Below are 27,894 nucleotides of genomic sequence, written 5' to 3'. Positions count from 1 at the left end.
GAAATGGCAGGTAGCCAAAATATTATAAAACATCTAAACATATGGCATAAGAAATTCCCACCCCCCAAAAAATACAAACACAATTTAACAAATCACTCAGAGGTTCAGTACAAAAGGTTTATTGGTCGGTAAATAAAGACACATAACTCCTAGACATACAAAGATGTAAATGGACGAGCAGCTTTAAAACAATCCGTTCGGTCCTTTTTCTAAGATTGAAGACGTCCATTCAGCAATCACAGCTGGCGAAGACAGATACCTGGTATATTCAACGCTATCCTCGTAAAATAGGCACTAATATATTTATATATATTTGTTATCTTTAAACAAAAGGCGAGAGGATGGCTTTTAATCAGTATAGATAAAGGATCAGGAGAGGGAGGAAGACAGGAAAAGAGGAAGAGACATAAATAAATGACTGGGATAGGCAGTAAATTATCTCATCTATTACTCTGTCTCCTCTATTTTAACTCATATTTATATAATTTTTTATGAACACAAATATATTCAGAGCATTTCTCTGCATGTATTTTCTCTCTACCCTCATAAACATAGGAATAGATTTCCATCTCTTGGGTTTGTTTGTCTTCTTATCAGTGAATACATTCTCAACTATCTAGTCTATTTGGTCATACAGGTGGATGTCTCCTCTCACCAGCCTTTTACGTCTGTGTCCCAAATAGCACTCTATTCCCTACATAGTGCAGGGCTCTTTGTCAAAAGTAAGCAATAGGGTCCCATTTGGGATGCTGCCACTGTCTCTTGTACATCCGAATCCTCCCCTCTTTCAGGTGTCTAATGGGTCTCCAGCCCCTCCAGGGTGGTAGTACTGTAGTTACCACTCCTCTGTGGCCTGGTCCTGCTACTGTTCTCTATACAGGTGGAGGCTCCATGCTATGCCATCACACACACACACACACACACACACACACACACACACACACACACACACACACACACACGTCTGTGGTCTTCTCTGGAACTGTAATGCCTTCTCCCTGGCCCTGTAGACAGGGTCATATTAACCTAACGGGAGAAAACAGACTAAAACAGGGAGGGATTACCTGAACTTGTCCAATAAGAAACACTAGTGTTTGTTTTCTGTTGCATATGGTTTTGCTACAGTATGCACTAATGAATACCACCCAGGTGAGTTTGGTCTTTGTTACATTCTCTTCCTCCCCCTGGCCTGGCCTTTGGCTCCTGGCTGGGCCCTGGGTTTGGGGGCTGAGAGGACATGGGTTACCAGGTCCACTCTCTGCTGTAATATACCAGTTAGCAGGAACTCAGCACTGAGGACAGGGAGAGAAGCAGAGAGTGCAGGAGCACAGAGAGACCAGTCCTCCCCACACGATATCACTAGGGTCCGGGCCTGGGCCTTCTGAGGGAGGGCATCGTGGAGAGGAAGCGAGCTCCGCTACAGACGATGATGTCCTTCATCTGGGCTGGCTCTGGCAACACTGACCTGGTCACATGGACCTCATAACCCTGAGAGAGGAGAGGGCATGCTCTTATTTGGAGTTTAATTTTCCCCTTTAAAATGTACAAACAGTGCGTTCACAAAGGCTAAGAAGACAGTTTTATAAACAGGAAGTAAAAAGGAAAGAATAAGATAATAGATAATAGCCTGCTTGCTGTTCAGTCAGAACTGAGTTAATGGGAGAGCTGCCCATTAAACACAACCACAACATTAATAGTTAGTGCAGCTTGCCTGTGATAAGGTCTGTTTTTATTTGATTTTTAATACATTTGCAAAAAAATCTAAAAACCTGTTTTGTCATTATGGGGTATTGTGTGTGGACTGAAATGATAATTTAAAAAACATACATTTTAGAATAAGGCTTTAACATACCAAAATGTGGAATAGGTCATGGACTGAATACTCTCTGAATACACTGTATGTACATATCTACCTCTTACCCCTGCACATCAACTGGTACTGGTAGTCCTTGTATACAGCCGAGTTATTATTACTCATTGTGTATATATTATTACTTTTATTATTACATGTTTAACTATTTTCTTTCTCTGCTTTGTTGGGAAGGGTCCGTAAGTAAGCGTTTCAGTAGTCCACACCTGTTGTTCAGGAAGCATGTGACAAATAACATTTGATTATACAGAAACCCATCATCTCAGGACACGGCTTTAGTGTGTCTTGTGTTTTCAACAGTCTATGGTGTGTAGTCGTAGATAAAAGGAGGCCATCGGGAAGTGTGGATTGTTCACACAGTGACAAACCCATCTAAATGACTCAAGAGAATGTATGTATGCAGAACAATACCTGGGTTCCTATGAGTCATTATTTGCCTAGTGCCTGCGCCCTCCTAGGGGGGTGTGTGCGCATTGCCTATTTGAATAAACATGGATGGGAGACACAAAGATATAAACACAGCAGGGGGGGGGATGCACTCGCACACACAGAGTTGGGACATTAACACACAAACATAAAGGGATGAATTGGGCAAATGGATGGATGGAGGAGAGGAGAGTGTGTGTACCTGTAGTAGAGGTTGGGTGCTGGCGGTCCTCAGTGATTCCTCCAGACAGAAGCTGAACTTGTTCTCCTGCTCCCTATCCTTCACCAGGTACCTGTCAGTAGGTAGGAAACGGCCCACCTTACCACACTGAGAGGGGAGAGAGTGCAAAGAAAGAGGGGAAGGGTTTGAGGCTAAAACTAGGCTCTGACTCCAACCATGATCAGATAGCCATTACACTAAGAGAAAAATGTCTCAGAAGGTCTTGTACAAAATTGTCCCCAATTGTACAAAAGCACTTCCAGAAAGAACTCCAACCACCCCATTACACATAACAGTGATGTGCATTCTATTTTTACAATCTTCAGGCCCATCTTCACTTCCTGGTGGGGGGGGGACTAACCTTATCCAGCCAATCGGTGGTGACGACGGGCACGCCGCGGGCCACAGCACACAGGAACTTGACGGTGCGTCGGACCCGGTCAGTCACCAGGTGGGTCATGTCAGCCACGCCCTTCGCCAGGCTGCCCCCCAGAAAAGACACCACCTTCCCCCCCTCCTCATCCACCACTCCTGTAAACAACACCTGAGAGGGGGGGGTGAGGCAGAGGAAGGGAGGGCTTTCAAAACCCACATACACAACTGTGCATCAGAGATTTATGCTCGAACACACAGACACAAAACACACACACAGACACTAAACACACACACTAAACACGCACAGATATGTCTATTAGCTTACCTTGTAGGACTGTGTGGCGGCCCTCGCTGGGCCCAGTGTCCCAGGGGAGGAGAGGGAGGACAGGGGAGAGGCAGAGGAGGAGCGAGGAGTCCTGGCTAGTGGTGATGATTCCACAGGGGCCCTACGTTTACCTCTGCCCTTACCTGTAGGGGTCTGGGGCACCTGAAGCAGAGGAGTAGGGGGTGGAAGAAGAGAGAGAGGAGGAAGAGAGTGAGCGGGAGGAGAGAAGAGAGGGGGAAGAGAGGAAGAAAGAGAGAGAGAGTATCATTAGTCAGTAATACAGGGTGTATACAAACTGACAGTTACGCACATTGAACCACTTAATTTATTACTAGGGCTGTTATGCAAAGATGTCAGTGTACTCCTAACGGACAGAGATGTCAGTGTACTCCTAATGGACAGAGAGATGTCAGTGTACTCCTAATGGACAGAGAGATGTCAGTGTACTCCTAACAGACAGAGAGATGTCAGTGTACTCCTAACGGACAGAGATGTCAGAGTACTCCTAATGGACAGAGAGATGTCAGGGTACTCCTAACGGACAGAGAGATGTCAGAGTACTCCTATCGGACAGAGAGATGTCAGAGTACTCCTAACAGACAGAGATGTCAGAGTACTCCTATCGGACAGAGAGATGTCAGTGTACTCCTAACGGACAGAGAGATGTCAGAGTACTCCTAACAGAGAGAGATGTCAGAGTACTCCTATCGGACAGAGAGATGTCAGAGTACTCCCATGGCTGAGAGAGAGAGAGAGAGATGGATGCCTTGGGAGTCACTGAATGATGTTAATTGAAATCATTACTCTAGTGGGAAATGGCTGAGTCAGTGTATGAAGAGAGTGGAGCTGGGTGTGGACAGAAATTGAGTGCATAGCTTTTCAAAGGCTTGTCTATTAGAAGGGAGCAGATGGAGAGAGAGAGAAAGAGAGAGAGAGAACATTACCACAGAATTAGAGTCCAAAACAGGTTCCTCTTTCTTCTTTATCTGAACCGTCGACTGCCTGCCTCGGACTTTCCTCTGCACAGCACCAGCCTCTTCCTCTTCCATCTTCTCACTCTGTCTCTCCATACTCTTCTCCTCCTCTGCTATCTTTTTCACCTGTGCAGTGGAGGCTCTATCCCTCTTTGCTGGAGTGGATGCAGGTTTCTCCTCTTTCTCTCCTTCCTCCTCTGCTGCCCTGCATCTCCCTCCCCTCTGAACCTTGGCTTTCCTCCGGGGAACCTTGAACCCACTGTTCTCCTCCTCCTCTTCCAGCCCCCTCTTCCTCCCTTTCCCTCTCCCACCTGTTTTAGACTCCATTCCCTCTTCACTTGGAGTGTCCCCTCCTGCTGTTGTAGTGGTGGATTCAGGTGTGTTGTCTTTCTGGCCGGCTCGGCCCCGGCCTCTTCCATTCCCTCTAGTAGCGGGGGAGTTCTCTGTTACCTGGGCTGGACTGGTTTCTTCATCTGCTACTACAGGGTCTGGCTCATTGGTTTTGGCAGATTTCTTCTGCCCTCTAGTGGTACCACCAGCCTCCTGAGAATCAGCCTTCTCATTAATCTCAGGGTGTGGAACCTCATCCTCAACCTTCTGGCTTCTCCTGCCTCTGGCTGTGGGCTTGGGGGCTGGAGGCTGCTCACTCTGCCTGTTACTGGGGGAGAGAGACTCTGTCCCAGTCTTCCTCCTCCCTCCTCCCCTCCCTTTGCTCTGAGAGCTCACGCTATCCACGATACAGGCGGAGACCTCCGAGTTGGTGGAGCTGTGGGAGTTGGTGGAGCTGGAGCGGGTTCTCCTGGCAACAAACTGTTTGCTGGAGAGAATGTCCTGCACTGTGACCTCCACAGCAGCAGGGGGAGCCACAACCGTCCCGACCAACGTCCTTCTCCTGGTGCTGTTGCGGGTGGGGTTGTCTGGACCCGGGGCTGGCTCTGTGGTGCTGGTGGTCTTCCTGCCCCCTCTCCCTCTGCTCCCCAGGGTTTCTATGCTGGATCTCTCAGAGCTGACAGAGTTGGAAGAGTTGGAGCGAGACCTAGTTATACTAGCTGGGACTGGTTCTGGTGTGCTGGACAGAATATTAAGTTCAGGTTGTGGTTCTGTTGTGGGTGGAACCGTGACGGTTCTCCTGGTTGTTGCTCTGCGACCTCTCCTGGATGTTTTTAGCTCATTTTCGTCGTCTTTCTTGGCTTCCTTTTCTCCTTGTTCCTTCGCCTGTCGTTCTTTTATCTCCTTTTCTTTCTCCTCAGCTTTCCTCTTTTCTCTTTCCTTCTTCTCCCTCTCCAGTTTTTCTTTCATGTTTCTCTCATTCTCTTCCTTTTTCTTCTTCAATAGTTCTCTCTCCTGTTTTCTCTTCTCTTCCCTTTCCATTTTTTCTTTCTCCAATCTTTGCTTTTCTGCTTGTTCTCCCTCTATCCTCTCTTTCTCCACCCTTTCTCTCTCCGATCGCTCAAGCACTTCCCTTTCCCTGTTTTCTCTCTCCAATCGTTCTTGCTTCTCTTTTTCCTCCCTCTCCAGTCTGTTCCTCTCTTCTATTTCTTTCCTCTCCCGCTCTATTCTTTCTTTTTCTTCCTCTAATCTCTCCTTCTTTTCTCTTTTTGTCCTCTCGCACTGCAGTCTTTCTTGCTCTTCTCGTTCCTTCCTTTCCCTCTCAAGCCGCTCTCTTTTCTCCTGTTCTCTTTTCTCCATCCTTTCTGTTTCTTCTCTTTTCTCTCTCTCCATCCTTTCTGTTTCTTCTCTTTTCTCCTGTTCTCTTTTCTCCCTCTCCATCCTTTCTATTTCTTCTCTTTTCTCCCTCTCCATCCTTTCTGTTTCTTCTCTTTTCTCCTGTTCTCTTTTCTCTCTCTCCATCCTTTCTGTTTCTTCTCTTTTCTCTCTCTCCATCCTTTCTGTTTCTTCTCTTTTCTCTCTCTCCATCCTTTCTGTTTCTTCTCTTTTCTCTTTCTCCATCCTTTCTGTTTCTTCTCTTTTCTCCATCCTTTCTGTTTCTTCTCTTTTCTCCATCCTTTCTGTTTCTTCTCTTTTCTCTCTCTCCATCCTTTCTGTTTCTTCTCTTTTCTCTTTCTCCATCCTTTCTGTTTCTTCTCTTTTCTCCTGTTCTCTTTTCTCTCTCTCCATCCTTTCTGTTTCTTCTCTTTTCTCTCTCTCCATCCTTTCTGTTTCTTCTCTTTTCTCTCTCTCCATCCTTTCTGTTTCTTCTCTTTTCTCCTGTTCTATTTTCTCCCTCTCCATCCTTTCTGTTTCTTCTCTTTCCACACTCTCTAATCTCTCATCTTGTTCTTGAAGTTCCTGTTCCATCCCTCTCCATCCATTTTCTGATTCTACTTTTTCCTTCCGCAACCGTTCCTTCTCAGGCTGTTCTTGTCTTTCCTTCTCTATTCCCTCTTCCTCCTCTCTCCGTTCCTCCTCAAGTCTTTCTTTTTCTCCCTCTTTCTGTTGTTTCACACTCTTTCTTCCTCTTCCCCTCCTCCCTTGCTCAACCACCTCTGCCTCTTCTTCTTTCTCACTCTCTTCCTCCTCAGGCAACACCTCTCTCCTCCCTCCGCCTCCCGCGGTGTTCACAGCCTTCCCCTTCATCTGCGTTTTCAGAGTCTCCTCCTCTCCTCCTCTAGCTCCTTTTCTACCTCTACTGCTGACACCGCTTGTCCCAGCCTCCGACTCTTTCCCTCGCTCTCTCTGAGCCTGTCCTTTAGCTTTGGTGTCCTCCTCCTCCTCTTCCTCAGTGTCACAAGTACCCATAGGCTGAGTTTCAGTGGTGGAGATGTGTGAGCTGGTGAGGAACTCACTAGGTTGTGTCTCCTCCTCTTCTACTCTCCCTCTCTGGGACCTTCCCCTCCTTCTGGGTGATGGAGGTTTGAGTTCTTCCTCCTCATTATCATCATCATCCTCAGCAGCAGCAGCAATAAACATGGGCTGAGTTTCAGCAGTGGAGAGGTAGGAGCCAACAGTCTGTGTCTCTTCCTCGTCTACTGTCTGTTTTTGGGTCCGTCTTCTTCTGGGCGAGTCTGGTTTGGCTTCTTCCTCATCATCACTCTCCTGGACCATGTCCAGAGTTTGAGCTGTGGAGAGGTATTGGTTGGTCAGCACCTCACCAGTCTGGGTCTCCTGCTCCTCTTCCTCTCTCTCCCTCGCTTCTCCAGATCTCCCTCTCCTTACTGGGGTCAGGGGCTTGGCCCCAACCAAATCTTCCTCCTCCTCACCGTCCTCTTCCTCATAGGCAGACATGGGCAGGGTTTCAGTCGTAGCAACATTAGACGGGGTGGGGAACTCCAAGGGCTGTGTCTTCTCTTCATCTTCCTCCTCTGTGTCACTGCGAGGCTGGGCAGCATAAGCCTGTGTTGCCTCCAGGGCAAAGTCCACCTGCCTGTTCCTCCCGAACACCGCAGACCTCTGGCCCAGGCCAGGCTCCTCGCTCCCCCCTCCAGATCCATAGGTCTGGGTGGCCTCCAGGTCAGAATCCCCACCTGGGAAGCTGAATGCCTGGGTGCTCTCTGAGGCCTGCTCCCTGGCCTGGAGGTGGATGTTGTCTGACAGACCCAGCTGGAAGGAGCCTCGGCTGGGCTGCTCCTCCCGGTCCTCCCCCAACGAAGGCTCCAGACCGTAGGGCTGCGTAGAATCCAGGGTTGGTTCCACTGGAAGGCTGCTCTGATGGCCCTGGTTCTGGGCCTCCAACACAAATGACTGGGTCTCGGCCACCACAAAGTCATCGTCCTCCTGGCTGTCTGATGCAGAGCAGGACAATGCTGCTGTAGGCCTCAGCACAGGAGGGAGAGCTGGGCCTGAGGAGGAAAGATAGAGAGACAGGTTACAAATGAATACGGCAGATTCACAGTTTCCACTGGAAATGTATCATCTCTGGTCAAAGTCCATGGTTGTGTCCCAAATGGCACCCTATTCCCTATATTTATTATTTTACCTTTATTTAACCAGGTAGGCCAGTTGAGAACAAGTTCTCATTTACAACTGCGACCTGGCCAAGATAAAGCAAAGCAGTGCGACAAAAACAACAACACAGAGTCACACATAAACAAACGTACAGCCCTTTGGACCCTGGTCAAAAGCAGTACATTATAGGAATCAGGTGTGATTTAAGATGCAAACCACACAATCCATGACTTACGTCTGAAGGGGTCAGAGGGACAGAAGAAGGCCTGAGTCTCCATCTCCTCCTGTACTGACGATGCCAAAGGGGTGGAGCACTTCTGATGAGGGCCAGGGGAACCCCCCAGGGGGAGCAGCCCAGGGCCAGCTGCCCCCTCTCTGAGCCGACATGCAGTCTGTCCCTGGCCTGCCTCCCCTGGTCCATCCTCCTCCGTATCACTGTCCACCCTGAAGTCACTGGGCTCACTGAGGTCCGACTCCGGGACCATCCCTGCTGGGGGCCGACACCGGGGGGGTTTGGGCTCCAACCTCTCCTCCTCAGCATCTGTGTCAGCATCAGAGTCCTGAGACCTGAGAGCGATTGTCTTAGTAACAGCACCGGTTGTTGTTGTTATTGTGGGTGATGGAAGCACAGCCAGTCGCGACGCTAACACCGCATCCTCCGTTACCGTGGTGACATTAGGAGGAGGAAGGTTCATGGTCTGTGTGGCGTCTTCCTCTAAGTCTGTGTCGCTGTCAGACCTGATCTCCAGAGGAGCAGCAGCTGCAGGTCCTACACTGGTGGGTGGATTAAGGAGCTCCGCTGTTCTGCTGCTGGCCGGAGGGGTAAACGGGTTGTCTTCTTCATCAGTATCACTGTCCAAAAGGATCTCCTGGGGACCAGCAATCCCTGTTCTGATCCCACTAGAATCTGATTCTGGAACTGTTTTGGAATGTGTGTCTGTGTCCTCCTCTTCCACATCTGTGTCAGTGTCTGGGTGGAATTCTACGGGTGGCACTGCAGGGGCAGGATCGTCTGGTTTCTCAGCCGGATCGGATACGAAGGAGGTAACATTGGTAGCACTGTCTGACACAACAACATCATCATCCACGTCTGTATCACTGTCCAGGTGGATCTCTGTTGGCTGCACAACTGGGACAGAATCTACTGGTTTCCTCTCCACATCGGCAGCCGTTAGCATTAACTTAGAGTCACCATCCATAGTATCCCCTTCCTCTACATCAGTATCACTGTCCATGTGGATCTGGCCTGGGTCAGAGTCTGTAGTAGGAGGTTCTGTTGTGGCTGGTGGCTTAACAGGGTTTACAGGTGCAGACAGCCCCATCTCCTCCTCTCCCTCTACGTCTGTGTCACTGTCCATGTGGATCTGGCCTGGGTCAGAGTCTGTAGTAGGAGGTTCTGTTGCGGCTGGTGGCTTAACAGCGTTTACAGGTGCAGACAGCCCCATCTCCTCCTCTCCCTCTACGTCTGTGTCACTGTCCATGTTAAACGTGTCCTCTGTAGACACCATTGGTGCAGAGAGGGTTAATCGATCTCTCTCAGCTTGACTGACCTGGTTCACCACTGACACATCCTCCTTTACTCTTGTCCTTTTGCCAGTTTCCTTCCCCTCCTCCTCCTCCTCCTCTTCTTCGCTGTCGTCCACTATCACTTGAGCTCTTCTTCTCCTGGGCTGCTGTCTCGGTCCATCCATGTCACTCTCCTCATCACTGAAGCTCACTATTTTCTTGGGTCTGTTTTTAGCAGAGGAGGAGGGAGTGATGGGGCTCTCGTCCTCACTGTTAGACATACAAGGAAAGGAGACTTCACTTTGAAAACAACGGAATACAAACACCCACTGTATTCTAATATATATGATATATTTATAGTTATAGTAATATAATTCAATACTTAAGTGTTCAGTGATGATATCAGGTTACTGAAGTGTAAATGAATGGATGGATGGGAACTTCACCTCTCTGGAATGACTTTGGTTGTAGGACTGAGGAAAGTAGAACAGGTGGGACTGGACATATGCGAGTCAGAATCAGAGACTAACAGAGAAAGAGAGAGAACGAAAGAGAGAGAGAGGTAGAGAGAGAGAGAAAGGAGAGAAATAGGTATTTACAAAACACTGCAAGAAAGCTAGATGAGAGCACCATGTGTTGAGATTACAGCAAGTGAAATAATAAACATCATTTTACCAAAGTACTTTCCCCGTTTGTCTCTCCGTCCCTCTCGCTCTCCATCGGAGTCAGACTCAGGCACCAGTGTCCTCTCAGGCTGTGTGGGGGTTTGTTCAAATGACAGGGGTTTGGCCAGATTTTTACCCTTTCCACCCAGCTCAGTTAACGATGGTGCCCCAATCTCTCCATTAACTCCTCTACCCTCAGTCTTCGGTGTGCCAGTCTCTCGTCCCAGACCTTGGCCGCTAGGGCTTCCTCTGAGCTGGGCCTTCCTGTCTGGCCCTGACCTCCTTTCCCTTCCAGAGTGTGCGTTTGTCGGGTTCTGCATGTGCCCCTGTCCCCCCCTTTGGTCCACAGAGACATACTGGCAGGGGATGTCAGCTATTACCACACACTCTCCCTCGGTCAGAGCGTAGCGGACGTGAGGGGTCAGTTTGGTCCGGCCCTTCCTAGTCCCATTCATGCTGCCCAGGTCCCACACTAAAGCCTCTGTCTCCATGGCAGCAACGTTGCCATGACGACGGTTGCCGCGAAACATTGAGATGGAGATGATGGTGTGTTGCTTGGATACGGAGCGGGCCACAAGGGGCAGGGAGCAGGAGTCTGGGTTTCGACCCAACACATTTTCTCCCTGGTAGAGAGGCAACTCTGAGAGAGAGAGAGAGAGAGAGAGAGAGGGGGGGGGGGGGTATCAATAAAATACTGCTTTTAGCAGCAATATAAACATGTCATAAACTGATATAATTATTTCATGAAATACTTTGAATTTGTATATATATTTTTTTATTTAATCTTTATTTAACGAGGCAAGTCATTTAAGAACAAATTCTTCTTTACAATGACGGCCTACCGTGGAACAGTGGGTCAACTGCCTTGTTCAGGAGCAGAACGACAGATTTTTACCTTGTCAGCTCGGGGATTCAATCTAGCAACATTTCAGTTACTGGCCCAACGCTCTAACCACTAAACTACCTGCTGAATATCTCAAATCATGTGTTGATTAAACAAAGTAAGAGGGAAAGCAATGCATGCTACAAAATGCCAGCAATGCGAGATGTTGTACAAGTCTAGGCATATTTGTAAAGGTTAAAAGATTATAGAAAGGATGGGGCCATAACTGGGCTCTACTCACCAGTCTCTGTGATGTGTTTATTTTTTAACACCCTGAGTTTGGCCAGTGGCTCTCCTCCCTTCTCTCCATCATCATCCTCCTCTGACTCTTCCAATATTGAGTCATCGATCAGCTGTGTTGCCTCCATTCACCCTTCAATCTAAAATCAGCCAAAGGGACAGAAAACATGGCAGCAAAACAGTAATTAGTTTGACAACTAGATTGTTTTATCAGGATGCACTGGCTAGCTAACGTTCGAATAGTTAGCTAGCAAGCTAACTAGCTAAGTTAGCAGAACGTTTCTAAATGTGACTATCCGTCACTTATTCAGTAAACAAGGCCACCAATTACCATAAATAACACGGTTTACCTTCAAGCCAGCTAGGTGGGGAGATAACTTGCTAACGTTAGCAATTTGATCAGTAACATCAAAAAATGGTAATCGTGGTCATGAATTAACGTTTTGAATACAGCTCGAGACGTTAAAGTTAGTTACAAATTCGATCATTCAAAGGCAGGTTAATGGTCTAACGTTAGCGAGTTAGCAATCTAGCCCACAGTCCAGTTCATGTCATGTCTCTGGACTGGAGACTGGGAAACGTCTGTACAAAATACAGGACAGCAAAGGTAATTGCTAAAGCAATCATCAAATGCCAGTGTATTACAAATACTCGAGCAATGCCTCAAGCATGTGTGCAAATGTTAATAGAACACATTGTTCATGGAAATTCAATTTTTCTTTAAAACAGCACACTTACCGTGCATGCCTTGAAAAACAATGTGCATTTCCGGTAGAATATCTGCCCGCCTTCGTTGGGTGGGACCATAATATTATTGATCGAAACGGCTGTCAGTTATGCTCTGATTTGTGATGATTGGGTAAAAGAACCTCGATCATTATTATAAAGGACTTGATTGGACATGAAAGGAATGACTTGGGCATTTCTTGGCGCAACAAGTGACTCGAGATTTCACGGAAGGACCAATGGAATGGTCTAAAACCTCCGCCTACCCTGGGCACCCAGCCATGCAATACGAATTCGACATTTTTTTTTACTGCGCTGTAAAGACAAAGGGGCGTGTAGTATCTCCACTAAAGCGCCTTTTCCTCATTCGGAGCGATCCAATGACATTTTACTTTATTATAGGAATAGGAGTGAATCTTCCCATTGTTATTCGGATAGTTTGGGATCCGGTATCATTTTCATCCGTGTTTACACAGCCATTTCCCCCTCTAGTGTCTGTTCTCCGTTTTTTTATGAACGTGTAGTATTTGAATACATTAAACGGTGTACACATTTCCCAACTCATTAACGTTCCCTTATGTTGTTTCCTTTAATATTATAACAATTGAATGGGAAGAGTAAGAGCATACCATTCTTAAATATACATTTTCTGGCTATTGCACCAATACTAATATAGGCCTATTCTATTGTGTTCATGAATATTCATAGTTTTGTTCCATTTTGAGGCAGTTCAAGCCTTATTGCTGCACTTAATCTTATCCAGATGCTACTCTTGTTTTAGCGGGAATAGCGCTGATTTGGGCCTGTAATATGTTTTCCTAATGGAAGAATGTGTTCATTCACATGCTGTGAGTTTGTTATTCCAATGATATAACTAACTTTCCTCCTCTCTGGCCCATGATGGTATGCATCAACAGCCACCCTAGTGTATCAAACTTTGTGACTAAAGCACTCACAGTACTCAACAAGAAACACATATCTTTCTATCTCAGATTTCACATTGTGGATAGAATGATAACTTATAACATCTGTCAGTCAAACAGTATGCCTATTCGTACAGGAAAAATGAGGACAAGAGATGAACATTAGCTCATTTATTCGCAGTCACAAGGGGTGTGTCTACATTACTATAATATTTCCCATTAAATTAAAAAAAAAATGCTCAACATTGGTTTTAGGTCCCCTTTAACTTTTTCTTGCTTCTAAGTTACTTTGAGGTTGTTTTTTCCTCCATGTGGTTTCACAGCTTCATTTGGCCTTTCGAATACAATATTCATCTTCAAAGCTGTCTTTAAGCGTCATCGTCTTCAGCCTCCTCCTCGAACTCTCCCTCTTCCTCAGCGGTGGCGTCCTGGTACTGCTGGTACTCAGACACCAGGTCGTTCATGTTGCTCTCTGCCTCAGTGAACTCCATCTCGTCCATGCCCTCTCCTGTATACCAATGCAAGAAGGCCTTGCGGCGGAACATGGCAGTGAACTGCTCAGAGATACGCTTGAACAGCTCCTGGATGGCTGTGCTGTTGCCGATGAAGGTGACAGACATCTTTAGACCCCGGGGTGGGATGTCGCAGACAGCGGTCTTCACATTGTTGGGGATCCATTCCACGAAGTAGCTGCTGTTCTTGTTCTGGATATTAAGCATCTGCTCGTCCACCTCCTTCATGGACATTTGGCCCCGGAACACTGCAGCCACAGTAAGGTAGCGGCCGTGACGAGGGTCGCAGGCGGCCATCATGTTTTTTGCATCGAACACCTGCTGGGTAAGCTCGGGCACGGTGAGGGCACGGTACTGCTGGCTGCCCCTGCTGGTGAGGGGGGCGAAGCCGGGCATGAAAAAGTGCAGACGGGGGAAGGGCACCATGTTGACGGCCAGTTTGCGAAGGTCAGCGTTGAGCTGGCCAGGGAAGCGCAGGCAGGTGGTGACGCCGCTCATGGTGGCTGACACCAGGTGGTTGAGGTCACCGTAGGTGGGCGTGGTCAGTTTGAGCGTGCGGAAGCAGATGTCATAAAGGGCCTCGTTGTCGATGCAGAACGTCTCGTCTGTGTTCTCCACAAGCTGGTGAACGGAGAGGGTGGCGTTGTAGGGCTCCACCACTGTGTCTGATACCTGGAAAGAAACAAAGAGAGAGAGAGATTAAAGTACTTTATATTATCCACCTCATCAATTACATTTGTAGCTTCTATCTCAAGGCCATCAGACTGTTAAACAGCAACCACTAACATTGAGTGGCTGCTGCCAACACACTGACTCAACTCCAGCCATTTTAATAATGGGAATTGATGGGAAATTATGTAAAATATATCACTAGCCACTTTAAACAATGCTACCTAATATAATGTTTACATACCCTACATTATTCATCTCATATGTATACGTATATACTGTACTCTATATCATCTACTGCATCTTTATGTAATACATGTATCACTAGCCACTTCAACTATGCCACTTTGTTTACATACTCATCTCATATGTATATACTGTACTCAATACCATCTACTGTATCCCGACAGGGTAGCCTAGTGGTTAGAGCGTTGGACTAGTAACCGAAAGGTTGCAAGCTCAAATCCCCGAGCTGACAAGGTACAAATCTGTCATTCTGCCCCTGAACAGGCAGTTAACCCACTGTTCCTAGACCGTCATTGAAAATAAGAATTTGTTCTTAACTGACATGCCTAGTAAAAATTTAAAAAATTAAATCCCCTTGTGTGTATAAAACAGTAGTTTTGGAATTGTTAGTTAGATTAGTTGTTGGTTATTACTGCATTGTCGGAACGAGAAGCACAAGCATTTCGCTACACTCGCATTAACATCTGCTAACCATGTGTATGTGACAAATAAGATTTGATTTGATTTGATTTGTATTGAAGCATTAAAAAAATGAAGACACACTCAATATACACTACGGTTCAAAAGTTTGGGGCCACTTAGAAATGTCCTTGTTCTTGAAAGAAAATCACGTTTTTTGTCCAATAAAATAACATCAAATTGATCAGAAATACAGGGTAGACATTGTTAATGTTGACTGTTGTTTTGCGGATACTATTTAATGAAGCTGCCAGTTGAGGACTTGTGAGGCGTCTGTTTCTCAAACTAGACACTGTCATGACTGTCCTGATCAGGTCAGGTTACAGGAGACCACAACCCTACAGATTATCTCTCAACCCCAACAGAGGAGGAGAGATCTAGGGTCTGAAGATGTGGGGTTTTTATGACCCCTCACGCCCTGGTAAATCTCAGGCCACAGACAAATTCCTTTGTCCTGTTACTATGGAGAACCAGCCTCAGAACATTAATCATGAATTAAAGGGACTTTGGAACAATGGTTTTCGTCAGCCACAATGGTGGTCATGATGACAGATGGAATATGAAAATGTATGTTATTTTTGTTTTGTTATTAAAGGTTAATAGATGAAATTATTATGAAAACATTGTAACGCGAAGAGTTTTCCCAGTATATGTTTGATGTTTATATATTGTACGTTGTATGGAAAATATCCAAATCAAAGAGAATGTTTTGGGAAAGATGAAATGTGAAGTTAGTTGTCTAAAATTGGATTTGAGTAAAATCTAGACCTTGCTCTCATAACTTGGTATGCCCAGAGAATTGCCCTAAAGGCGGTTACGCCCACTTCTGACACGAGGGTATAAAACCTGTGAGTAAAGAATTTCCAGAAAAGACTACGTGTCCCAAGCTGCAGCCACGGTCTAAAAAGTAAACGAACCCAGAACACAACACAAGTTTGAAGACAAAGAAATATTTTTCTACCCAAGCTACGGGGGAGTAGCTGTTTCTAAGCGGGTGAATTCAAGCCGGATCCCCCCTTTCATCCAATCCCAGCGAATCAGGGAATCTAAACGGTTTCATCCCTATGCTGTGAGCTCTGAGCTACAGAGCTGTCTGTCCTCAGAAGACCCCTTCCAGAGCAAGGGTGAGGGAACAGACTCCTAAGCCAAAAGGATGCTGACATCGTGAGGACGACCAGAAAGGTGAGCCGGGGAAGTGCGTCATCGAGCAGCCTGAACAGTCCACGCAGAGAAACCTCGGAGGTCCTCCCCACATAATTACATCATTATATTCTGACCCATAAGAGCGGCAGTTTGGTGCAAGGCTAGGGTTAGAATAGCATAGCTGACAAATTCACCCAAATGTATATTTCTCGTGTACTTTCTTTTTCTCTCTCTCTTTGAAATCCCCATTTTGGGTAACACGCGCCGTAGTGTATTGGCCCGTTATACTAAGTTCTAATAAATAGCCTATAATGTGTTTTGTCTATGTGTATCTTTTATCATCATTTTAGCTTTCTCGTAAATAATTATTCAACTAAGATTGGTGTGGTACAAACTCATTGGTGAGACCCGGGTCTGTGCAGATTCACAGACTATACGACGTTCAGAACGAGATTGTAGAGGTAACTGGTTAATTAGCGGCTGTTGTAAAATCGATATTCTGATATTCTTTGAGTTAATTTGGGAAATAGAAACTCAATAAAAACTTGTTTTCCCATGGTGCCCCAGGTTAATGAGTTAATAATTGGTTGATTCAGGTAATCACGCAATTAGAAACTTTTAATCATTTGATGAGCAACAGTCGTCATATTAACTAATACAACGTCACGACAACACTCTAATGTACTGTACTTGTCCTCTTGCTCCTCCCACTCATCTTTCTATTCTGGTTAGAGCCAGTTTGCTCTGTTCTGTGAAGGGAGTAGTACACAGTGTTGTACGAGATCTTCAGTTTCTTGGCAATTTCTCGCATGGGATAGCTTTCATTTCTCAGGACAAGAATAGACTGACGAGTTTCAGAAGAAAGTTCTTTGTTTCTGGCCATTTTGAGCCTGTAATCGAACCCACAAATGCTGATGCTCCAGATACTCAACTAGTCTAAAGGCCAGTTTTATTGCTTCTGTAATCAGCACAACAGTTTTCAGCTGTGCTAACATAATTGCAAAAGGGTTTTCTAATGATCAATTAGCTTTTTAAAATGATGAACTTGGATTAGCTAACACAACGTGCCATTGGAACACAGGAGTGATGGTTGCTGATAATGGGCCTCTGTACGCCTATATTATATTTCTTTACACTGTATTTCGGATCAACTTGATCTTATGGACAAAAAAAATGTGCTTTTCTTTCAAAAACAAGGACATTTCTAAGTGACCCCAAACGTTTGAACGATAGTGTACATAGTCACACAAAAAAATTACTGCAAGATATTAAACACATTTCAACAATACACATTTATGGGTTTCTTATTTTCTGATAATTCAGTGCACAAATGGTCGCAGTGGTCTGAATTGCAAGTACGGCTGACATGATAGTACTTTTGGTGAGGGCACCACGCTGAAGGTGTTCATGATGCGGTCAGGGTACTCCTCTCTGATCTTGCTGATGAGCAGGGTGCCCATGCCCGACCCCGTGCCTCCACCCAGGGAGTGGGTGAGCTGGAAACCCTGCAGGCAGTCACAGTTTTCTGACTCCTTCCTCACTACGTCCAGGACAGAGTCCACCAGCTCTGCTCCCTCTGTGTAGTGGCCCTTTGCCCAGTTGTTACCAGCACCGCTCTGGCCTGAAGGAAGGGGAGAAGGGAGTATTAGGAAGGAAAATACATTTAACTTATATTGTATATGAAACAAATCTCGTAATGATAATTAATAGCCCCCCAACTAATATATTATTACATTCTACTGGGTTCTCTTGGGTGCCTAGTTCTAACATATATTTTTCACATTTTCTGTTATATCCATCCCCATCCATTGCCTACAAACAGGTTGTATGTCCACCTACCAAACACAAAGTTGTCTGGCCTGAAGATCTGTCCAAAGGGTCCAGACCTCACAGAATCCATTGTGCCAGGCTCAAGGTCCACGAGGATGGCCCTGGGCACATATTTACCACCTCCATGAGAGACAGAGATAGAGGAGAGGAGGGAAAAGACATCAGCTGAAAACTGCAAGAAACCATTACTAAAAACAACTCTCCACCAGCATAGCCATATAGACTGGGTTAAATATGCTTCATATTAAAATGTGGCAGGATCATGGCAATTTAGGGGTGTGGTACCTGATGCCTCATTGTAGTAGACACTGATTCTGTCCAACTGCAGGTCGCCATCTCCATGGTAGGTGCCTGTGGGGTCAATCCCATGCTCATCGCTGATCACCTCCCAGAACTATAGACACAAAATTGATGACAGCACATCAGTTTCCTAGGTACATATGCCACACTGTGGTTAGACCAGGGCTTGAATAAAAGCCTGCAGTAACTGAATGATGGATGGCAAGCTTGATATAAAATATTTCAACATTACAACCATATACTTTTGTCTTTATTAAATTATTATGTTGGTTCCACTTTTCTGGGCTCCATTATGTACTTAAAACAAATAAGGAATACTCAAAATGTGCACTTATAAATCCTAACAATTTTAATCAAAATACAGCTGTAGACAGAAGTCAAAGATCAAACATTAAACATACAACTGATGTCTCTCCTGAGTTCTGCAAAAAAGAAAAAGTCCAAGTTGTTTAATATGCTTGCAGTCAACCCCTAGTGATGTAACTGCCTACATCAATACCTTCTACTCATGAGACCAAGCCCATGCATATACAGTTTTACAAACTTGCAGGAGAGACACTAGTTCCAGTGTTTTCTAAGGTCTCAGCAGTAATATTCCACTCCCCAAGTTGCTTTTTTTTAATACCTGCTGCTGAACGGTCCATTCGCACTGGTACACACGCAGCACACACAGACACGCACTGAAAGGTCATTCCGATAATGGCTGATATGTAGATTTTGAAGTGATTGATAATATTTAAAAGTGTGCCTTCATGAATTACATTAACAAAAATGATTAAACTAATTTCCATGACTTTACAAACCCTCAATTAACAACTAGGAACAGCGCATCATGTGCATTCAAATTGGCGCATTTTAAATCTACATAATCTCAAATAGCCTACACAATTTTTTGCAATTTCCCAAAAATTAGAAGTGCCGGTACGGACAGCTCCGGTACGGACAGCTCCGGTACGGACAGCTCCGGTACTGACAGCTCCGGTACTGACAGCTCCGGTACTGACAGCTCCGGACCAAATCAAGCACTGAATGTAACACAATAGAGTGGTCAATCCACTGGTGGACAGAAGAGGCAATTGCCGCAGGCCTCACACCATCAAGGGCCCTCATGAGCAGGGCATTTTTTTGCATAGATTTTTTTTAGAGTTTTCTTATATCGCTTTGATATAGGACAGACACTTCAAAACATACTTCCTTTTTACATGTATGCATCTGATGTTCAATGCGTGTCTGTGGGCTAATAGCAGTAAGGCCAAATTTAATGTTTCATGTACTGAACAAAAATATAAACCCAACATGCAACAATTTCATTGATTTTACTGAGTTAGAGCTCAAAGGAGTAAATGAGTCAATTGAAATGAATTCATTAGGCCCTAATATATGGATTTAACATGACTGGGAATACAGATATGCATCTGTTAGTCACAGATACCTTAAAAAAATGGGCCTCGCAATGGGATTCAGGATCTTTTGACAGTATTTTTGTGCATTCAAATTGCCATCGATAAAACAAAATTGTGTTCGTTGTCTGTAGTTTATGCCTGCCAATACCATAACCCCACTGCCATCACTGACACCAGCAAACTGCTCGACGCCATACACATGGTCTGCGGTTGTGAGGCCGGTTGGATGTACTGCCAAATTATCTAAAACGATGTTGGAGGTGGCTTAAGGTAGAGAAATTAAAATTATCTGGCAACAGCTGTGGTGGACATTTCTGCAGTCAGAATGCCAATAGCACGCTCCCTCAAAACTTGAGACATCCATGGCATTGTATTGTATAACAAAACTACACATTTTAGAGTGGCCTTTTATTGTCCCCAGCACAAGGTGCACCTGTGTAGTGATCAGCTTCTTGATATGCCACACCTGTCAGGTGGATGGATTATCTTGGCAAAGGAAAAATGCTCACGAATGGGGATGTAAACAAATATGAGTACAACATTTGAGAGAAATAAGCTTTTTGTTCATATGGAACATTTCTAGGATCTTTTATTTCAGCTCATGAAACATGGGACCAACACTTTAGATGTTGCATTTATATTTTTGTATTTTGTTTTATACCTACAGGGATCCTAAAATTCTAAATCAAATAGCTAAATGATCCTTGCCATGACTATTAAGCTAACAATTCCATGTTACCTTAATAGAAACCCATCCCTGGGCCCATAGACTATTTAGTAAAATGACAGGTGCAGCTGATAATACTGCCATCGTCTTCGAGGCAGAGGACATGTATGTGTAGCCCATGTATCTGATGCTCTGCAGCAATAAAGATTATGGCATGTCACACTCTTTTTTTGGCCAGACAGCATCAAATACATGGGCTACATATAGTAAGACAGAGGGGCGCTGTTTTGCTCACTTGGATGCTTTCTTCAGATAGTTTCGGTCACTTGCGAATTGAAGAAAAGTTGGCAGGTGCACAGTGCTCTGTTCAGATCCTGGAATTATTTTTGAATGAACGTGCGAAGGTCACCTACTTTTTTAAGTGATAATCAGATGAAAACATCATGACTGGTTGTGTTCATGGCACATTAAAAGGTAATATATTTGTACAGTTAAATTACATCTTTACCATAATTCCATAAAAAGACTGGCCTCTTCCTGGAGCCTCCAAATCACTAAGTCGGTCCTGGGTCAATTGAAATATTCATAGACTGAGATACATGGTTATAATAGTGTTATTTGAACAGAGGAGGTGTTTAAAAGGCCATGTGAGGAGAGGGATAGAACACAAATGACCCACAGATCTTTTCTTAGACAAATGAAATCCATTTGCAGGCAGTCAGAGTTAATTGAGAAAGCTGATCATCTCTAGATCTGTAATCATGTCTTGTTCAGCCCTTGAGCAGTATGCATTGTGTGTGTGTCTGTGTGACCTTTTGTTTCAGACATTTGTTTATGTCGGTGTCTCTGCTGATTTTCTGTAAACAGCAGCATTAAGGAAGGATTTGGGATAATCTGGATAAACAGTCTGTATATCAGATCAGTAAGAGAGATTTATGGGTACTCAACTCTATGGACTCAATATACAGTAGCAATCAGTGTTTTGATAAACCATGTCGGCTCAGGCAATATGACCAAGTGACCTTAATCTGAGAGAGAGCGAGAGACAGAGAGAGAGAGGGAGAGTCAGAGAAAGAGGATGAGTGAGTGACAGCCATAGATAGGATAGATGGTTCAGGGAGAACTGAGAATAATTGCTTTGAAAGAATGGGAACAATGGCCAGGAAAGCGGACGGTGCCACACCCACTCTCCTATGCCTTCAACTGGGCTGTCAGTCAGAGCCGGCCGGTGGCCATCCAACCCAATGACACCCTAGTGGGGGTAGCGTCCTCACTGTCAGACCAACAGTAATGTTATTCTAACTAACGCTTTACTAGACAAACAGTTACATGGACACCAGCGAGGTTCACTGTCCATTGAAGTAGCTTACATTCAATGTGGATTTCAATTTAATGTGAAATTGTATTGATCTCAGAGACATACGATGTATATGTATGACCTGATTGTATCATCAACCTGTATACTGGAGCTGCCTTCTTGGCCAAGTCTCCCTACAAAAAAAGAGATTCATTGTTTCAATAGGACTTCTCAGTCTAAAGAAAAGTTGAATGAAAAGAATAGACGGTGCCATGGCGTAATCCAAAGGAAAATGTTTTATTCATAGGGCACCTCTCTCTCTCTCTAGCTCTTTCTTCTCATCTCTGTCTGTCTCTCTTCCTCCAGTAGTATCAGATTAAATCTGTGTTGAACCCAGTGACTTCACCGTCTGTTACGTCAGCTGTTTCCTCTGTCTGTATGTCCCTCCCACACCCCATCCGCCCCTAATTCGGTTAGGGGAGGACAGACATTGATTAGGATGAGGCGGGCAGTGCTACTGTACGGTCCTGCTTTTTAAATGGACATGATTAAAATCAACGCTAGCAGCGGGAAACGGCTCTGCCATCATGATAATGATGAGCTGTACTGTGTGTCTGAAGAAGAAATGACCTTGGTATGGTTCTGTGGCTCTATAATAACCATGGACCTGGGGTAGGCATGACAATCTGATACAGAGAATATGGATTTTATTGGTCTGACTGGACCATTATGTCCTCCATTTTAGGCCTATATGAGCTCTCAACCAGAAAGACTGTCAAACAGTTTCACCCATAGGCCTATGAGAGACTGGGTGGGGTTGGGGTACTTCTATCTGATGATGTCAAGGCTTATTGTACATGGGAAATGGACCACTAACACAAACCAGTCATTCCCTACAAAATAAATAATATTATCTCAAAGTGAACAAACATTTTGTCTCTCCAATTTGGTAAAGCCCAAACAACTGACAGTGCTCTCGAAATGTATTTTATCCCCTTTCCATCATTGTGAATTATGCACACCCCACTCTTCTCAATACTCCTTTGCACCACCTCTCACACACCAATGGAAAACTCTGTCAGCATCTACACACCCTGCTAGAATAAATCGAATCGATATATCGATCCAATATATGAAGGAAAACATGTCATATGGCTCTTGCATAGCAGGCTACACGAATAGATGTGATTGTCTTGAACGCAAGTTTCCTATATGCGAGGCAGAAGGGGCAAGTCACCATTGCAGTTTGACAAACTTAGAAACGGGAATAATAGGTTGAGTTCAGACAATCATGCGAGAGCAGCTTTAATGCGACCTGCAGACGCAGAAACGCCCGGTGGTGAGAAAGAAATAATGTCCCGACAGTCAGAGAACCCTGTTAAACCGATATTCCTAGACAATTGCACACCGCAATTCCACACACCGGCTCACACACACACACACACGTACATTTATCAAATAGTTTTTAATTCACACACCCAATTAACTCTGCATATTGTATAAAATAATATTGCAAAAGGCCTAAATAGTCTCCAAATAAAATGGTAGCCTAATAGGGTGAATGTGACTGGATGATTATCCATTCTTCGTAGTAGGTTTCAGTTGTGTTGATTCATTTGAAACAAGCCTTTACTATACTATTGACGGTCAATTCATTACATGTATCCAAACCATTGTAGTTGTATTACTGAGGATGTAAGGTTTTATTATTAAGTTTAAAAAGGAAGCCACTACCACTTTTTGTGATTTAAAAAGCATAGTGGTCTCATCTCGCGCTATATACTAATCTGATGTATCAAATCCAACCTAACAAAAACAAAATCTATTAAACTGCAACAGTTAGACGACTATAGAAGTTCACAATTAGGATGATGAATGTATAGGTTCTTACCTTGGCCCCAATCTGGTTACCGCACTGGCCGGCTTGGATATGCACGATTTCCCTCATCTTGACTGTGAGAAATTTTGAGACACAAAGAGACAGTGAACCATGAAGACCCAACCGAACTAGTGTGGACAATGGTTTTGGCCATCAGCACAAACAATGATGTCATTTTCGTACGGTAATGAGGAAACCTTCAAAATAAAAGGCCGCATTTCAAAACATTGCAATGTGGATAACTAATTCAAAAGATAATGCATTTTATTCACTGGACACCTCTATTGTGAAATCAAGAAAATGCATTGAGTAATTTATGAAAACAAATCAAAAATATGATTTAATAATAAAAAATAAAATAAAATATATATATATATACCAATAATGAAAAAAATACAATGTTGACATTGGTATGTTGAGAATATTGGGCTGTAGAGAGAGAACTGTTCTACCTGTCTTAGCTAAAGTGGGGTGGAAAATACTCAGTAGGGTCTCAACTAACCAAATGTGTAGTTTTGGATAGGATTGTGTCGTACATACCCAGCAACACACCTTTAAATAGTCTGGTACTATCCATGGTTCTGAAATCGTTGCACAAAAAATGAACAAAAACATATTTTTACAAGTTAAATGTAATGAATATTTAACCAGGCTATTAAGACACAGTATAATCAATCACACATTCTGAACAGCAATGGAGAAATGTATTTACAAGTTGTTTGCCAATATGTGATTCTTATCTATTAAGGTTTGCAGTATACAGCAAAGGCATAGGACGATTACCTAGTTTAACAAAATTATAACAAAGACAATATTATTCACAAGCTATATTGTCATGATTATGGATCAAGGTCAGCAAGGGTCTTTTTGTAGAGTTAAAATGTACTACAGGAGACAACAAGGCTACATGGCTAACAGTACACAGTATAACGAAGCTTTCAGAATGACAATGGAGAACATTCTTTTCAAGTTATATGCCTCTATGTTTAGCTTTTTCTATCAAGGTTAGCAGTATACATTAAAGGTCTATTAACCACGTTAAACCAATAACAGAGACAAGATTTAATGATAATACATAATACAGAGAAGTGTTTATTATATATCAAGGTAATGTAATGTAAATGCAAGGTTTTCTGTAGAGTGTAAAATGTATCAAGTAGTAATTTTCTCTCTGATAACTCATATAAAACATATTCGCCCATGCCATTGTGACAAAGCGTATTCACATTGCCCTCTAATGAGACAACTTTAGATAATACACATAAACACCACAATTACTACCGTCTGACTGTTTTCAAAATAGGGACACTGATGAGGAAATTCATAGTTTAGTGTCACATCCACCACAAATTCATGCATTGCCAGAAACTGTAATGCCAGTGTCACGGATCCCCCCCATACTACTGTTCATTCCTCACCGTCCTTCTAGGTGTCACTGAACTGGATCATTACCCCCAACTGTCTTGTCTCATTACACACACCTGGTTCCCATCCCCCCTGATTAGTATGTGTCTATATGTGCCCCCTGTTGATTATTGTCCCATGTCTATTGAGCTTGTGAGTATCTGTGCTCTGTAGTATCGGCTTTCGCGCTTCGTGTTATTGGGCACTTGTTATTACGGGTCTCGTCCCGTATATTATTTAGAGGTTTACACCTCGCTATTTTATTTGGTTTACATCCCTTTTATGTGTTGGGCTTCGTTTCATTATGTACTTTATTTTGGGTGGAGAAATAAACCATTCTATTACATATTCCTGTGCCTGTCTCCTATCATTATACAGCGACAGCCAGGTATTTCTGAAGTGGAAGTAGTTTATCCTTTCTTTTGGGCTAAAGGGCTCCACTATTGTAATGCAATTACTGCTGTTAACTATATGTTGCATATCTATGGCTATAACTGTCCAATGTGATTAAGTTCACAGGCACACCCATGCGCAATAGCCACCAATTGTGCACCATTTCAGGCACTTTTGGCGTCATCTCTTTTTCTGTCACAAATCAGACTCTGTAATTCCTGATTTGCTAAAGATGCAAGTGACACTAACACATTGATCCTTCAAATGTGACTTCAAAAGATCACTGCATGGCAATTATTTTATCCTTAAACCCCTTGTCATTGCTTAATAATCCGCTTTAGTAGGTGGCGGTGGAAGAGTTACAGTTGCCTTTGGATTAGGAAGTTTAGAGCTAGATGAGTAACTCTTTGTGCATTTGTCAGAGCACAGATCATTTTCTTCAGAAAGACAGAAATATACGACTTTTTCACTTATGATACCAGATCGAACACAGCTTGCGCCAGGAGTTCTTGGACCTTCTCTAAGGTAATACCATGTATTACGTTGAAGAGAAAAAGTGGGTGAAGTAAGCAGTCACCAGTACTCGGTATTAAACCTGTTGCCCAGCACAAGAGACCCATTTAAGTTTTCCAGACTGAGGAATTCCAATAACATATATTTTAAGTGTTTTAAATATAGCCTACACAATAGCTTTTAACATGCCACTATTTGTGTACACTTTTAAAAGATGTTGGTATAAATAATACAATAGGTCAAATTATCCATGTATTTGTTCAGAGGTGGTTGCAATGTCACACCCTGATCTGGTTCACCTCCTTGTGATTGTCTGCACCCCCTCCAGGTTTCGCTGGTGTATATATCCCTGTCTTGTTTGCCAAGTCAACCAGTGTTTTTCCTTGCTCCTATTTGTCCCCAGTCTGTTTGTTTCTAGTCCTCCTGGTTCTGCCCCTCGCCTGTGACTCCGAACCCGCTTGCCTGACAACCAGCCTGCCTATCCCCTTGTACTGTTTTGGACTCTGATCTGGTTTCTGACCCCTGCCTGCCCTCGAGACTGCCTGTCTGGTACTGTTTGGACTCTGACCTGGTTTATGAACTCTCGCCTGTCCCCGACCTACCTTTGCCTGCTCCCTTTGTTATAATAACTATCGGAGCTCTACCATCTGCCTCCTGTGTCTGTATTCGGGTCTCACCTTTTGCCCTTACATACAATGCAGTGAAAAACAGTTGTACTGCACTAAAGTGCAAAACAAATTGATATTCCCAAATTTAGTATGTCTTTGCAGGGGGACTTGTGATCGTGCTGCCGTTATATCCTATTGCTAGGAGAATGGTAATCCTCTGGACTGGGTCCAGAGTGAGGCTGGAGATGGAGTCATTTTCATATCATACGGTGGGGATCAATTTCATTTCCATTCATACCCCATTCACGAAGTGTATTGAATTTGTACTTATGAACAAACCACTAAATTACTACTTATGAACATTACATTTACCCTAGCTCTGTGTAATTTAAAAAACATTATTTTTTTATTTTTTATTTATTTTTTGGGGGGGGGGTCCAACTGAAGGTGTCATTCAAAAATGCATCCTATCCCCAACATGAACAAATATTTTCACATGACCCACCCCTTGTACTTGTAAAAGAAATTGCACCCCCCCCCCTCGTAGAATTAAATCATGTTAACTACAAAAACTGTGGCTGTGTTAATCAATGTGGATATCGACTTTGCCGCGTCAGCATACTTTTCTGGCACAGTCACCTTGTCGGAGAGATTTACATGTTGACCAAAACGTCATCCCAGGGTAAACCCTTATTCCTGTTTGACCGCTAGATTTATGGTTATTATGATGCCTCCACTGTGGGACTCTATAGTCTACATGAGATTATTATTGGACGAAAGTGCGAGATGATCATGTCACCAGAATAAGACACTTGATATTTATTGAAAGGAGCATTGAGATCATCACTGTGAACATTCACCACCCGGTGAATTTCACCAATTTATTTCGTCTGTAGCCTAATAAACTGAACGCATTGCCATGTCATTACATGTCTTATCTGACATGTACTTCACTTCTAATAAGAAGCCTGGAAACCTGTGCTCTGTTAATCAAATTACATTTTCACTGCAGCCTAAAGTATAATTTTCTACTCACTTAAACAATAATGCAATGTAGGCTAGTCTATGTAGGATCATTGTATTGTCCCTAAACAAGATTAATAGGGGAGCTTTTTGAGCTGCGTGTCTCATGTCTTTACTGTTCAAATAAAATTGTATTTGTCACATGTGCCAAATACAACACTGTGAAATGCTTATTTACTAGCCCTTAACCAACAATGTAGAGTAAAACAAAACAAAAGTTTGCTAAATAGACTATAGGAAAAATAGTAACACAAACTAATAATGAGGGTATATACAAGGGTGCCAGTACCGAGTCAATGTGGAAGGGTATGGGGTAATTGAGGTAATATGTACATGCAGGTAGGGGTAAAGTGACAATGCATAGATAAATAGAGGGTAGCAGCAGCATGTGTGTGTGTGTGGCATCATCAATATGCAGTGTGTGTTGGAGCGTCAGTGTAGTATGTGTGGTTAGAGTCCAGTGAGTGTGCATCGAGCCTGTGCAAGAGACTCAGTGCAAAACAATAAGAATAAAACAAGGGGGTCAATGC

General features: G+C 43.9%; 2 protein-coding genes across 2 annotated transcripts; both read right to left on the bottom strand.

Annotated features, from left to right (window-relative positions):
* Positions 1-103: 103 nt before the first annotated feature.
* LOC135522116 (mediator of DNA damage checkpoint protein 1-like) lies at positions 104-12,147 on the bottom strand. Its single transcript, XM_064948097.1, is given in 12 exon segments — positions 104-1,372; positions 1,375-1,488; positions 2,499-2,624; positions 2,878-3,060; positions 3,217-3,378; positions 4,161-5,952; positions 6,547-7,969; positions 8,311-9,851; positions 10,028-10,106; positions 10,257-10,886; positions 11,371-11,509; positions 12,108-12,147. Coding segments are annotated over 11 exon segments (6,384 nt in total). The 5' UTR covers positions 11,498-11,509; positions 12,108-12,147; the 3' UTR covers positions 104-1,165.
* Positions 12,148-13,174: 1,027 nt separating this feature from the next.
* Positions 13,175-23,558, bottom strand: LOC135522115 (tubulin beta chain-like). The gene is made up of 5 exons (XM_064948096.1): positions 23,436-23,558; positions 18,163-18,271; positions 17,887-17,997; positions 17,424-17,668; positions 13,175-14,202 (listed from the first exon to the last, which is right to left on the bottom strand). The coding sequence occupies exons 1-5, from the start codon at positions 23,490-23,492 to the stop codon at positions 13,387-13,389; spliced, it is 1,338 nt and encodes a 445-aa protein (XP_064804168.1). The 5' UTR covers positions 23,493-23,558; the 3' UTR covers positions 13,175-13,386.
* Between the last annotated feature and the right edge of the window lie 4,336 nt (positions 23,559-27,894).

The sequence above is a fragment of the Oncorhynchus masou genome, chromosome 30 (assembly GCF_036934945.1).
Source record: "Oncorhynchus masou masou isolate Uvic2021 chromosome 30, UVic_Omas_1.1, whole genome shotgun sequence".
Taxonomy (NCBI): Eukaryota; Metazoa; Chordata; class Actinopteri; order Salmoniformes; family Salmonidae; genus Oncorhynchus; species Oncorhynchus masou.
This window is presented reverse-complemented; position numbering and strand designations above follow the sequence as displayed.